The 14,406-nt window shown below is 37.1% G+C and overlaps 1 protein-coding gene across 1 annotated transcript in view; it reads left to right on the forward strand.

Annotated features, from left to right (window-relative positions):
• Pros1 (protein S (alpha)) overlaps nt 1-14,406 on the forward strand; it is a gene marked incomplete at its 5' end in the record, with an annotated part of 51,266 nt that overhangs the window by 23,500 nt on the left and 13,360 nt on the right. The window contains 4 exon segments of the mRNA XM_013503591.1: nt 1,835-1,956; nt 3,639-3,754; nt 7,007-7,196; nt 13,770-13,937. Of these exon segments, the coding sequence (XP_013359045.1) occupies nt 1,835-1,956; nt 3,639-3,754; nt 7,007-7,196; nt 13,770-13,937 (596 nt within the window).

Genomic DNA, 14,406 nt, shown 5'->3' on the forward strand with positions numbered 1-14,406 from the left:
TGTCAGTGTACTCACCAGCCCTGTAAGTTACGTATAATTTGGAGAGCTCCATATGTAATTAAAGCAAGATAAACACATTTTCACATCACCGCAGTAACATTCAGTGACAAAGAAGGTTTCAGTCTGAAAACAAAAACACATAGATACAAAAGAAAGATGTGAGTGTAAATCACATGAGTTGTCATAAACACATGCTAACCAATCTTAGAAAGTTGAGAAATATTGGTCAGTGATCATCTGGGAGGTGCTGGTCTCACTGTGGGATGCATCAGTGTTGCCCTGCAGGCCTCTGGTAGCTCCAGTGTGTTAGAGGGTTTTTTTTTTTTTTTTTTTACTATGTAAGTTATTTGAGGCTTCCCTTTAAATGTTTTAGAAGTTCAAGATGAGTTTAATATGTTGTCCAAAATTAATCACATCGATACTTTTTCTAGTGTGTAAAAATATATACAACCCACAATGCACCCTCATAACTGATTTTAACCGTACAGGTCCGTAGCACTAATTACATTCAGTGTGGTGCAGCCATCACCTGTTCCCAGAACGTTTTTTATCACCCCAGCCATACACTCTGTAACCATTAAGCCATCAGTTCCCTTTTATTTGTTACTTTATTCTGTGCCCCAGTAACCTGTAATCTATTTTCATGTCTCTGTGCATTTGCCTAAATCAGTAATGATTTTAGAATGGACTCGCTCCAAGTATATATGCTCCAATTATATTTATAGATATATACTCACTCCAAGTATATTTTGATGTCTGACCTGCTTGTTTACTCCACCCAAGCCCCATAATACCATTTCTACTCTCCCACCACTCCTGATAGCAATTACTGTGGTAAGCTGTAGGGATTTGCAGATTTATCATAAGCCAACTTCACCACCTACATTGCCGTTTTATTCAATAAGTGAGAGATTTAAAAAAAATTATTTACATATACCTATATACATCTAAATTTAATCATGTATTCTATAATTTCAATGCATTTGAAGGATCACTAACTTTGGGGATTAATTTTAAAGACTTTAATGAGAATTTATATGAGATAATGAATTGGGGTTTTTCAAAGATCATAAGTATGGATCCAACGAAAATGTTAAAGGTTTTATATAGCCCTGAAATGGACTCCAGGTTAAGCATATTATACAAAATTTCCAAGTTTGATTTTCTCAAAATGTAGAGTCAGGATAAGAAGCCAATAGATTTCACAATATTGGAAGTATTGAGTATTGGAAGTATTGGAATATCGTATTGAGATTTAAAAGATAAGACGAGACTAAATATGTTCTTACACTTATTGCCACCATTAATCGTTACATTGAGAAGACATGTTTTTGCAGTTGTGATTTCAGCCCCCAATGCGTTAATTTTCAGTTAGTTAAAAGGTTTTTTCCCCACTTTCTTCCTATTCCTATTTTTCCTTCCCTTTTCCTTCATTCTCTGTTTTTTCCTATTTTCCTCTTCTTTTTCCATTTCCCATTTCTTCCCCCTTCCCCCTCCTCTTTTTCTTTATTGGGAAATAATCTCAAGGAAATTCTTAGAACCAAAAATGACATTTAAATTGAAATACTCCATCATTTATTTCTTCAAATTCAAAATAAAAAATTGAGTAGACTTTCCACGCTACCATTAATTACTGAAGTATTAATTTGTTTCAAGTGTATAGATATGTAAAGTGTACCTTTGTAACTCATTTGGAATTTCTGTGACTTGATGTCATGTAATTATCTTCCCTATGGATGTATTTTCATTTCCTTGTTAATCAATAGAATACTCTTCCTGGGGCTGGCTTGAATATCTAGGGGATAAACAAGCTTTGTGTTCTGTATTACCCCAGATATAGACGAATGCTCGGAAAACATGTGCGCTCAGCTTTGTGTTAACTACCCTGGAGGCTATTCTTGTTACTGTGACGGGAAGAAAGGGTTCAAACTTGCCCATGACCGGCAGAGCTGTGAGGTAAACATTTTACAGTGCTCAACTTCTCACCTCTTTTCTAAAATGGCAGATCTGTGCACTTATTTCTACATAACTGATATAAATAAAAAATACAGATGTTTTATCTTAATTGCTATAGCACTAAGCAGACTATATGTATTTACTTAGTACAATCATATAAATGATAAAAACTGGGAATCAGTGGCTGTGTTAAAAAAAGGCTTACAGGCTAACAGAAAGTATTTATCGATAACATGTACATTTAGAGAATGCAGTGTGTATGTGTAGTTAAGAAACCAAGAAAAGCAGAGGTTAATTTTCTTTGTGAAAAAAAAAAATCTTACATGTAAAGTTTAGTGAAAGCATTTCCTAGTGTCTAGGCATAGACAACTTTGCCATTTGTTCAGCGACAACTGTCTTGGTAACATATGAGGAGGTACAGGTACACAGTGTCAAAACATTACTTAGGAATTTTAAAGAATACCCTGACACATAATTATATAATTTCACCTTAACATGTTAAAAAAAAAGGCTCACAAACTTTAGATTGTTATTTAAAAAAAAAAGGTTTCAGATGTTTAACTGTTTATTTCAGTGACGGAAAAGCTACAACCTACCTGCAAAGTTCAATTGAATTCCTGTGTAAATCGTGCATTAAATCTGAATACTAAAAACAAGTCTGAGAGACACAGATTAATAAAATTGGTCTCTGAATTTTGATATGTGTAGTAGCCACTAAATCCTGTTGTTCACACCTAAAACTTTATAAGTACTCTTACACGTATGAACATGCCGTGGGCGTGTCAGACTTGTCAGAGTGGAACACAGGAAAGCAGACACTGGGAAAGATAAGTTAAAGCAGTTGGTATATTTAGTAGCTTTGGTTATTTCAAATGTCATCCTGTGTGAGTATCTTCTTTTGTAGTGTGGTTCCTCATTATTTCAGTATTTGCTGTAGTTACATAGCAGCATCTGCCTTGGAATAGATTTATTAAAATTCCAATAGAAAGTGAAATTTTATTTGAGGCTGTGTTTAATATACAGCTATGTACACAAGTACTCCCACAATATCCTTAGATGTGCCCAAGAAGTTATTCCTAAAAACTGTTCAATTTAATATTTGTTTTCAGTCTTAGAAAACAAGTATTTGATAAGAGGTGTGATGACTTTAAATCACTGTCTTTTAGACTCCTTTGAGACTAAGATGATATCTAAACTTCTGTTTATTCTTTTCAGATTTTTCAGTATTCTCTTCCAATCTAGCTAGCACATTCATGCTCAGAAAAACTTTTTGTTTTAAATGAGTATCACAAGGTACTATTTATTGGTACATTAATTCTTATATCTATTTCCAACTCCAGATAAAAATAATTTTCAGATATAATTCATGGAAGGCATCATGTCTGACACTATAAGAGATACATACTGATTCATGAAGAAGGAATTGTTTAACATTGACATTTGCTGGGGAAATATTAAAGCCAAAGTTCAAAAGCCATACACGTTGAATAAGACTTTAAAACATGTATTCTTGGAGGTCATATTCCTTGACTTTACAAGGAAGTGAAAGATATTGCCTTCTTCTTACGAGAAGTATTCTTAATTTATTTCAGTGTATTAAAGAGGACACATTTAGAACCAGAGAGAGATATACACCCTGACCCAAGCAGCCATAACATAGGCTCTTTTTTCTTTTTTTTCAGGTTATTCCCGTGTGTCTTCCTTTGAACCTGGACAAAAATTATGAATTACTTTACTTGGCAGAGCAGTTTGCAGGGGTTGTTTTATATTTAAAATTTAATTTGCCAGAAACTAACAGGTGAGAAATGAATAACAGTGATAATCTCTAGAAGTCAGGCAGACAAGGGCAAAACTAAAATGACTGAAAAGGTCAGAATGTAGGGAATTATGTTATCAATTAGATAATTTAGATATTGTCGATCCTATGACTTTGGGAACCTCAAAAAACAATTTGCTCCTTCATATAGTTAATTTTCACACCAGAACATTTCTGGATCATTCTCGGTCATTCTCCAGTGATTATTTTACTTTACCCCATCATTCTTCATTTTTAGTAATAATATATTTATTAAGGAGTTAGGCACGTATAGTTATTGTACTTGTGACATTTTCATTGTTCTTTACACATGTTATGAAAAATAAGTAATGAGAAAATACTCAAAGTATTGGTTTCAGAGTGTCAACATATTCAGAATTATTAAGAGAATTCCTAAGATTGCTTAACTGGTATTTTAAAGAAATGATCACATAATTTTAGTTTACTATCTGAATACTTTGTCAAATATTCCTGCAGCTGGATTAACATTAAGAAAGGAGCAGTGTTTTGAGTTGTGATTGCATATATTGTCAAATTTTCTGACAGTCGTACATTGTTGAGACTTGAAGAAAGGAATTGGAATTTGGAATTTTATTGGGATAACGGGAAGGAAATGCCTGTGAAGCTGGTTATGGAGTCTAAAACTTTTTTTTTTTCCAGTACTGGGAATCGAACTCATGACCTTGCGCTTGCCAGGCAGGCGCTGTGCCGCTGAGCTAAATCCCCAGCCCCTGGAGTCTAAAACTTGATATCCTAATTAATTAAACATGAATGTTTGGAATTTGTTAGATCCATGAACCATTATTCATTAAAGAATACAACTAACTTAATGCAAGTCTTTTTAAAAAAAAATAGAAGTTATGCTAAGATTCTCCTGTATTTGCTCTTCCAACTCTCCATTCCCTCTATCTGCTTTTCTCCACGAAGCCTCATAGCATACAGTATCTTCTAGGAGGCTGATTACATGCAGTCCTTCCTTGCTGTGAGAATAATGAAATAAGAGAAAAAGTATTAATATAGTGTGTCTTTAATCACTTTTAGGAGTATTTATTTCTCAAAGGCAATTTACAATACATAGTTTGATCCTTAAGATTGTATCAGAATTAGCCACATAATTATTTATATAATATTTGTTGGCTTATTTTTTCATATAGTTTACACGTTTTGAAAGTACAATATATGCATTTAGCAATGTACATGTATGTATATTGAACATATACTTTGATGAATTTAATAAATTGCCATTTGTATAACAACACAAAAATAGCTAGTATTTACTTCAGCAAATTCTTTCAGCTCTGTTTCCCATAGTAAAATATTTTACTTACCTAAATGTTAACAAATTCATGCTTTTTTCCATTCTGTAATACTTCTGAAATAGAGTGATGAATTATTATGCTGTTGATATATTCCAGAAACAAAATATGCAGAACACAACTCTTTGAAATACCATTTTAGCATGATTTACAAAGAAAAGGAAATTTTCTCCATAATAGGATCAACTTCTTCAAGAACTTGACATACACAGATACGGATTTTGGCAGGATAATCCATGCTTCACATTAGCAGAATGCTCAGATAATGATGGAAAGGGACGGAAGTCCCCACTCTAGGCAAAATGATTCTTTTAAAATATGAACTGAAGTCTGGAATTTCTTGCTACATTGATACCCAGCCAACAGACTTTATTCCACATTGTACTGCTTTCACGTATTTACTTGGAATCCTAAAGGTGAAAGTTTATTCTGCCACATTTTTTATTCCCTTTGAGCCAGATCTGTGCTCCCACAGCAAATGATGCCCCATTGTCATTACTGTTACATATCAGGACAACAATGTGAAATTCCTTCTTAGAATTATAAAAAGCTTTTACTTTTTAAATTAAATTACTTTAACTTAGATGACTGAACATTATGCAACTATTTTTCTTTTCCCCTGGTTGTCTTTTTAAAATCATTTCAATTAGCTGGTCTCTTGGAGATTGTTTTGTTGTTGCTGGGTTTTTTTTCCGGCACCAGGAATCAAACTCAGGACTGTGCCCTTGCCAGAGGGACACCGCACTGCTGAGCTATCTCCCTGCACCGCCCCCCCTTGGAGACTTGAACGTTAATTCCCACCAAAGTGCTCTAAGAGCATTCAGTCAACACATTTTAAATCCAGTGTCACCTAAGATTTTCTCTTCCCTGTCATTGCTATACTGTATGTATTCCTACAGTCGTCTTAATATCAGGCATTGTCGGAACTCAGATACCCCTGCCCCAACACATGACTACACAATGTCTGTGAAGCTTTCCTTCCATGTATTCTACTGCAGGATTTATGCAATTAGTTATGGGTACATTTTACAGTGGTTTTTGTTCTCCTTTGTTTTCTTTTTCTGTAGAGGTTTCGTTATTCACTGAGGGGAGTAGGGCGCGGGCCATCGGGGCACCCCTTTTCTCCTGGTGTCCAGGGCAGCGGGCGGTGGTGTTGCACAGCCGCTGTGCCTTCGTGGGGCAGGAGAGCGCGTTCTCACCCTTTTCTCATGACACACCTCTCGGGGCGGTCCCCGCAGGGACGGTGAGGCCTCTCCAGCCGTGCCTCGGCTCGCTCACGTCCTTGGCATCCGTGGTTCTCGCTGAGGCCCGTGGCCAGGGCTGCTGCTCTTCAACAGCTGTTGCCTGAGGTTTTTATTTTACCATCCTCAGCACACACGAAGGCTTAATTATGTGTGCAGCCGTCCAGATGCTGTCCTGGGGAGCTTTCCCAGTGATCCTTCCTGACATATGTGAAGTCACAGGGAAAATATGCCTTTGATAGATAAATCAATCATGAAATTGTAACATGTTTTACTAATCACTTATCGATACAGCACCCCCCCACACACACATTTTAATGTCAGGTTTTGTAATATATGAAAGGTTCCAGGAGAGATGTCTGGCTAGTATTTACGTGTCTTAATTCCAACATTTGAGAGGTGACTTCAAAATGTATGCCAAAAAAGATGAAAAATTACCAGAGCATCTGTTCACTAAAAAAAGATTTCAAGAATAAACAAAAACATAACTGGATTTTAAACACGTGGGGACCCAAAGTTAATAATGAACAATTTAGTTCAATCTTTTTTTTTTTATTAATTCCAAGCGCAAAATGAACTTGGCTCTTGAGCATTTTACTGTTTTCTAAGAGATGAAAGGGGAGCGTGTGGAGTTTTCCGTGTCCTTAACGTTAAGGCCGTCTCCGTCCCTTGTCCAGGTTCTCAGCCACGTTCGACTTCCGCACGTACGACTCGGAAGGCGTCATCCTGTGCGCAGAGTCCCTGGACCACTCTGCGTGGCTGCTGATCGCGCTGCGGGACGGGAAGCTCGAAATTCAGCTGAAGAATGAGTTCACAGCGCAGATCACAAGTGGCGGCGCTGTTATTAATAACGGCGTATGGAATATGGTACGTTTGAAAGATTTCACAGGGCTTTTCCCGCATTAATATAGTTTATGTGAAATTGAATTTTATTTTTATAATGATAGAAAACAAAAAGGTTGGGTTAGCTGATGTTCTGTAGTCTATTTTCCACACTGTAAATCCCTGAAACAGCCTGAGAAATGATACTCTCATTTAATATATTTTGGATTTTTTGTACCTAACGTTGTTTTCAGTTGTTTGTGGCTCTCGGTGGGCAGGCAAGGAATGGTGTGTGTCCTATAGGTTGGGGATCTCTAGCGGGCACAATGGTTTATTCAAAAGATACCTCTGATCAAGGGAAGCTGCCCTCACTTGCCATGGCTATTTTAAAAAAATACTATGAATACACATAGTAACAAAGTCAAAAGTTAATTTGAGTTTAAATATAAGCATATCGATACGCAATCAATTTTGTACAAACAGCATACATCAGTGGGTACCAGAATGTTTAGAACTAACATTTTAATATGCCCTAACAATAGCATTTATTTAAAAAATTGAAATCATCTTTTTAAAAATCACCTGGAATCAAATGGGGCATTACAGTGGCCTGACAACTAGTGGTCAACTTGTAAATCCCAGCTGAACTGAGTAAGTGTGGTGCTGGGTGTGGAAGGCCCACCTGGGGATTGTTGACAGCAGCGTAAGAGGCAGAACTGGAGAAGTGAAGCTGCTGGGAGCAGAGAAAAGGCTGTTGGGAGCTGGTAGAAGCAGCAAGGAGCTGTTGGTTCTGGAGGAGCTTGTCATTCTGACTTTCCTGATGAACTTGGCTGTTTTCATCCTCCGAGGAGCTCGGGACTTCATTGGCACTGAGAATGGCTTTGGTTCACTTTGGGGGAGCTCTGGTCCTCACTTTGAGCATCGATTCCTGGCTCCGGCGGAGAAGATAGTGCACTGCCAGTCTCCTGGGAAGCTTGCTGTGTTGGCTTTCCTGATGGGAACTCAGCTGTCTTCACCATTAGAGGAGCTCGAGACCTCTCTGTTGCTGAGGATGGCTGTGGTACCTTTCGGGGGAGCTCTGGTTCTTATTTGGTATGTTGCTTCCTGGCTCCAGTGCAGATCCCTCAGCCTGCTAGCACAGATCCTTCATCCCGCTGGCACAGACTTCCTAGATTCCACCACTGACCTTTGGGCCTTTCCAGCAAGATCTATGAAACAGGCCTGCATGAGATATTGTTATGGGCTCTGGGCCTCCAGTTGGATCATAGGAGACATTGTTGTTATAGGCTCTAGGTCTTCAGCTGGACTCATGCATGACATTTCTGTGAAATCCAGGCCCTCGGTTAGATTCCTTGGTCTTAAGTGTGTGGACAGATTTCCTGCACTCTTTTGTAATATCATTCTTTGGGTGACTATTATAAATAATCTTATAAAATGTGTGTCCTGTATTATATTGTTCCCTTGAAAAATACCCCCAAACCAACGCAGGCATTTCTGTAGAAGAGATTACTGCTCGTTGATAACAGAAGGTCTTTCCTACAGTAGTTGTTGCTATTTGCAGCAAAGTATAGGTGAGAAAAGAAAGATTTCTCTTTGAAATGCAGCGCCCGCGAGAACTGCTCTCTACACCTGCAGGCGCAGGCAAGGGGCTGTGTTGAGAAGCACTCGAATTCATTGCTCAGTTACTTCCTTCATTTACCCACTCGAGCCTCCTTTATTCAGTAAGCTGCTGCCGAACACTTTTAAATTGCCCGGTTTCTGACTTCAAGGCACTAGAACTACAGCTTTCCTTGCTCTTGAGCTCTAGACCTCAGAGTTTAGAAGCTGATGCTGTTCTGTGAACTCATGCAGTGTGATGTGGAAGACCTGTAATGGAAATGTCAGCAAAGCTCCGTTGCTTGCAGATACAATTCACTTTTGGGAGCTGTTTGTCCTTGAACAGTGGTTGATTTTGGTCGCCTAATTCTGAAAGAACATGGTGTTTGCACAGGAATAGATGCAACTTTCTGAGAAATCTTTAAAATTGTCTGGCTTTCCTTTCTGTTTTTTTTTTTTTTTTTTTGTACAGGGAATCGAACTCAGGACCTTGTGCTTACCAGGCAGGCATTTATGCTGCTGAGCTATATCCCCGGCCCTCTGTTATTATTTTTGAGATGTGGTCTCGTTATGTAATTCAGGCTGGCCTTGAATTCACTATGTAGCCCAGGCTGGCCTCAAATTCATGGTGATCCTCCTGCCTCAGCCTCCTAAGTGCTGGGATATAGAGGTGTGCCACACCCAGCCATCTGTCTTCCTCTGGTGTGCTTATTAACACAGCTTTGCTGGTGTATCTTTTTTGCTATTTCTCTGTCTAGTGTATGATATTTACATCTATTTCCAAAATGTGTGAAAAACTAATTTTACCGCTTAATGTCTCCAAATCACTACTAATAAAATCACTTTTTCAAACCAGCATGGTGGCACACACGTGTAATCCCAGCACTCAGCACTCAGACCAGCCTGGGCTACAAAGTGAGCTGAAGGCCAGCCTGAACTGCATAGCAAGACCCTGTCTCAAAAAGGCCAAAAAAAAAAATCACTTTTTCAGCAAGAGAGAACAAAAATAAAATTTTTACCCGAGAAAAAATTGAAAATGCTATTTGAAGGATAATTTAATTACATTTCTAGGTATATAATACATAGAAAGGAGAGGTATTTATATTGTAAAGTTAAAATTTGGGGCTGTAGATAATGCTTCCTGAAGAATTGTCCCCAAAGTATGTGTTTGTTTTTCTCTGTTGGGGATGGACCAGGACCTTGCCTGTGCATGTGAGGCCAGTGCCCTGGCACTGAACTGCATTTCTACCCTGGAATGAGGTTCTTAAAGGCTGCATGCTGGGCTGATTGGCGGGAAGCTGTTCAGTTCCAGCTTTTATTTCCGGTGTTTATGATCCTTGTGAAACTGCTACTTAATGTCATACTTGTTTTAATCAAAATCTCCCCCTAAAAGTAGAACATAATTTTACATTAAAAAAAAGTAAAAGAATTTCACCTACAAGCAAGTCAGAGAAAAACTTTAATGTGCTGACAACTGTAGTGCTGGTATTTTTGTTAAGTTCTTAAATCAGTATTTAAACAATTTATGATCTTCACCCAATAATATAAAGAGGATTTCTTTTTCACTTTGTACTTTTTACTATAAAATACTATTGCTGCATTACATTTTACTGGTTTATAACTTTTTTTTGGTTTTTTTGAGACAAGAGACAAGGTCTCCCTATGCAGTTCAGGCTGGCCTTGAGCTCACTTTGTAGCCCAGGCCGGCCTCGAACTAGCAACGATCCTCCTACCTCAGCCATCTGAGTGCTGGGATTACAGGCGTGTGCCATCACGCTTAGCTGGTTTATAGCCTTGGATGGTTCATTAATAAGTTGTCTTGTTTCAATATACTTTACTTAGCACATAAATTATTTCAAATAAATAAATAACTAAGCATTTAAATTGAAAAAAGTGATTTAAATGAATCTCTAAACCAGAATATTTATTTGAGAACATTATTTCATTTCAAATGTTTTAAAATTCCAAAAAATACCCTAAAGATAAGAAATCAAAATGTATAAGTAAATTGTTTTATAATTCAGAAAAATAGCATAGGCTTTTTAATTAATAGCATGACTATAACTCAGAGAAATAAATACTAGCATTTTATAAGTGATTATATCTCATGTTTGGGTAATAGTCTAATATTTAGAATAGTAAGCTTATAATTTATCATAATTTCTAATTGTATCATCATCATTCAGTCAACAAAAATATTTCAAGTAATTTATGTGCTAACCTTTATTCTAGGTGGTAGATACACAGTGGTGAATGAAGTGAAATCATTGCTCTTGTGAACCTTGATTCTGGTGATCAGCGGAAAGGGAGTATGTCAGATAGGAATGCAGAGAGGAAAAAGAAAAGCAACACAAAGCGAGAAGTGGAGTGACGCAGAGTGTGCGTGGGGTCAGTTGAGGGACTCAGCATGTTCATGGAATCAGGAGAGGTATCTGGTGAATTACATCTGAGCAGAGGCCGAAGGGCAAAAGTCATGAGAAATATAGGGAAGACTGTAAAGTGATTCTGCATGACGTGAATAGCAAGAGCAGAGTGTCACGGGGAGATGTGCTTTGTGTGTTTGAGGAACAGTGCACAGACTGGCATAGCTGCAGCGCAGGGCGACGGGAAAATGCTTAGAAAATGAAGTAAACAATGTGGTCTGCAATATGATCACCTCGGGCTTTGGGGTCCATGGTGAAGACTTGGCTTTTGTCCTAAATAGAAAGGCCTTGGATGGTTTTAAGACTTGACATAATATAATTTACATTTTAAAACATAATTCTGAGGAGAACCTGATGGCTTTGGGAAAAGTAGTCAGTAGAGAATCAGAACAGAACAGGATAGGGGTTAGGAGACCACTGAAGTAACCCAGCGGTGAGACTGCAGCTTTGGCTGAAGTGTTGTTTGCAGGAGTGATAAAAAGTTGTCAGATTCTGGGTATAATTTTTAAGGTTTTCAATTCAGATTTTTAAACATAGAGAAGGAGGGGCTGGGGATTTAGCTCAGCGGCAAAAGCATCTGCCTGGCAAGCACAAGGTCGTGAGTTCAGTTCCCGGTACCGGAGAAAAACCAAAACCAAAAAAAAAAAAAAACAAAAAAAACATAGAGAAGGTTTTAAAGTCCGTGAATTTGTCTGTGTTGATTAATGTTTCTAAACTTTTTCTCATCTAATGTCTGATTATATATAAGAATGCACCTTTAATATATGTATTAGGTATATTCACATATACCTAAGAGATGCAATGGTCTGTTATATAAGCAAGTAAAGGGAAGGTAGTTTATAAGATAGTCACATGTATTTCAGTGTGTAAATACTCAAATACATCTAAAATGCTTGTTAGAGCCTGCTTGCATACATGGAATAATGTGCAAGCGACAAAGGAAGACATGCTGGGATGTCATGTTAGCAGCTCCAATACCCGAAATGCATAAATGGTGTTGCTATTGTTAATTTTCCAAAATGGTGCGAAATTTATAATAAAAATCTAAGAAAAACAGAACTGTATTCTTGGTTTACAAGACTGTTACTATCTTTTGGTGCCAGGAATCAAATAGGACCTTACATCTGCCAGGTAGGTACTGTATCGCTGAGCTATATCCCTCGCCAGATTGTTACATTCTTGAAAAATTTAATGAGTACTAAATTGATGCAACAAATATTTTGTGTTTGTATATGCACAAGTTCAGGAAGTAAAAAGCATGAATATTCCCCGCATACATGTCTGTTAGGGATTTTCTGCAGGTTTCGGGGCACTGGGTATGTTATTATTTTGCATCTGCGTATTGCTCAAGTGTAGCTTCTTGTGGTGCTGTGTGTCCCCTACTATTACGTCAGCTAAAATTGCTTGCAGTCTCCAAATTTTCCAATTGCTCTTGAATGGCCGTGTAGCTCCTCATTAAAAATACTTGCATGGTTAAAGGAAAAGGTCCAGGGTCCAAGCCCAGGGGCTTTGCATTAGAAGTTGAGGAGAGGAGGATACAGCTACAGTGGCTAAAAAGGAACTGCGAGAACGTAGAAAACAAAGCAAGTGGGAACCTGGTCTTGGAGGCTGCTAGGAACCGGAAGGCATCCAGCAAGGGGCTCTTGTTTGGCCATGTTAAGGACAAAATGTTAACCAATTTTAAGTGTGTTACTGAATTTGCTTTACTTTTAAGGTAGCTTCTCCTTTGCTGTAGTGGTGTTTCATGTCCCTGTTGTTTGGGCTCTGTTACTGATTGGTAAGTGAAGAGTTTGTATCCTGCGGGCTACAGTTTCTGTGAGACCGTTGCTGCAATACTTCTTCAAACTGCCTTTCTAGGAGGATTTTTCTTATTGTTTACCCTCACTTGCAACCATTTTTAAATACCCAAACTATGTTCAAAATTGGAAAATATTTATTTAACTTTATGTGTGTGTTTTCTTAAGGTTTCAATTATTTTTGGATTTTGAAATAAATAATTTGTGAACAGAATACTGAGCAGAATATTGGACTAGTCTGATTTCTCTTAGTTTATAGTAACAACTAATGTACATAATTGAGTCCATATGTACACTATCAAACAATTGCAGAGGGGTTGGGGATTTAGCTCAGTGGCAAAAGCGCCTGCCTGGCAAGCGCAAGGTCGTGAGTTCAGTTCCTGGTACCGGAGAAAAACCAAAAAAAAAGAAAAATCAAACAATTGCAGAATAAGAACACTTAACCTTTTCCTTAGAGTGGCTCACTTTTCTTTTAAAAACTGTCAATGTTATGGCATACTGCTATTGGTTACATTATTATTGAATATTTAAAATTAATATTTTTGATTTTAAAATTAAATGTAGATTTAATTTTTTAAAAATTTTTGATCAAATACTTTTACCTTAAAACATTTTTATCACATTATAGTTTGACTTCCCAAATGGGTTGGAACAAATCAATAATTATTATTATATCTAACTGATTATTTTAGAAAATAATTTTTTTTTAGAAAATAATTTCTTAAAATAATAGGATTTTTTAATACAGTCTTTCAAATATCATGTAGTGATGCCTAATTATTTGGTAATTTCTGTCTTTGTAGGTGTCTGTGGAAGAATTAAAAGATAGCATTAGTATTAAAATAGCTAAAGAAGCTGTGATGAATATAAATAAACCTGCAAACCTTTTTAAATCTACAAATGGATTTGTAGAAACCAAAATATACTTTTCAGGATTACCTCGGAAAGTGGAAGATGCACTCATTAGACCGGTAATGATCCAAGCTTATGTCATCCATCATGGATGACTTCCTTTTCTCTGTAATAGGTTTGAAGATGTGTTTTCCTGAGTGTCAGTAGGAGTTATTTTGGTAAGCACATCAAGTGTGACAACTTGAATTGAACATGGAAAAATAACATTAGTGACCCTTGAAATTATATTAAGAAAATAAGAAAGTGGTTCTGTGTTTTTGTGCCCACTTAAATTCCCAGCATGACTCATGGAGAGGTGAATTTTTTTAAATTCTCAAGTGTCAGTTCATTGGTAGCATGCTTAGGCGTTAAATATGAACACATATGTTAGAATCTGATTTTTTTTGTAGAAACCAGTCAAAGGTCTTTCTCAGATCTATTTTAGGACTTAATTTTGGAGGTTAAGGGTTCCTTGGAAAGTGGATTTTTTAAAAATCAGATTTTTGGGTACATTTTAGATATACATGGTGATCACTATCAGCATAGAGA

The sequence above is a fragment of the Chinchilla lanigera genome, unplaced genomic scaffold (genome assembly GCF_000276665.1).
Source record: "Chinchilla lanigera isolate Chin_1 unplaced genomic scaffold, ChiLan1.0 scaffold00006, whole genome shotgun sequence".
Taxonomy (NCBI): Eukaryota; Metazoa; Chordata; class Mammalia; order Rodentia; family Chinchillidae; genus Chinchilla; species Chinchilla lanigera.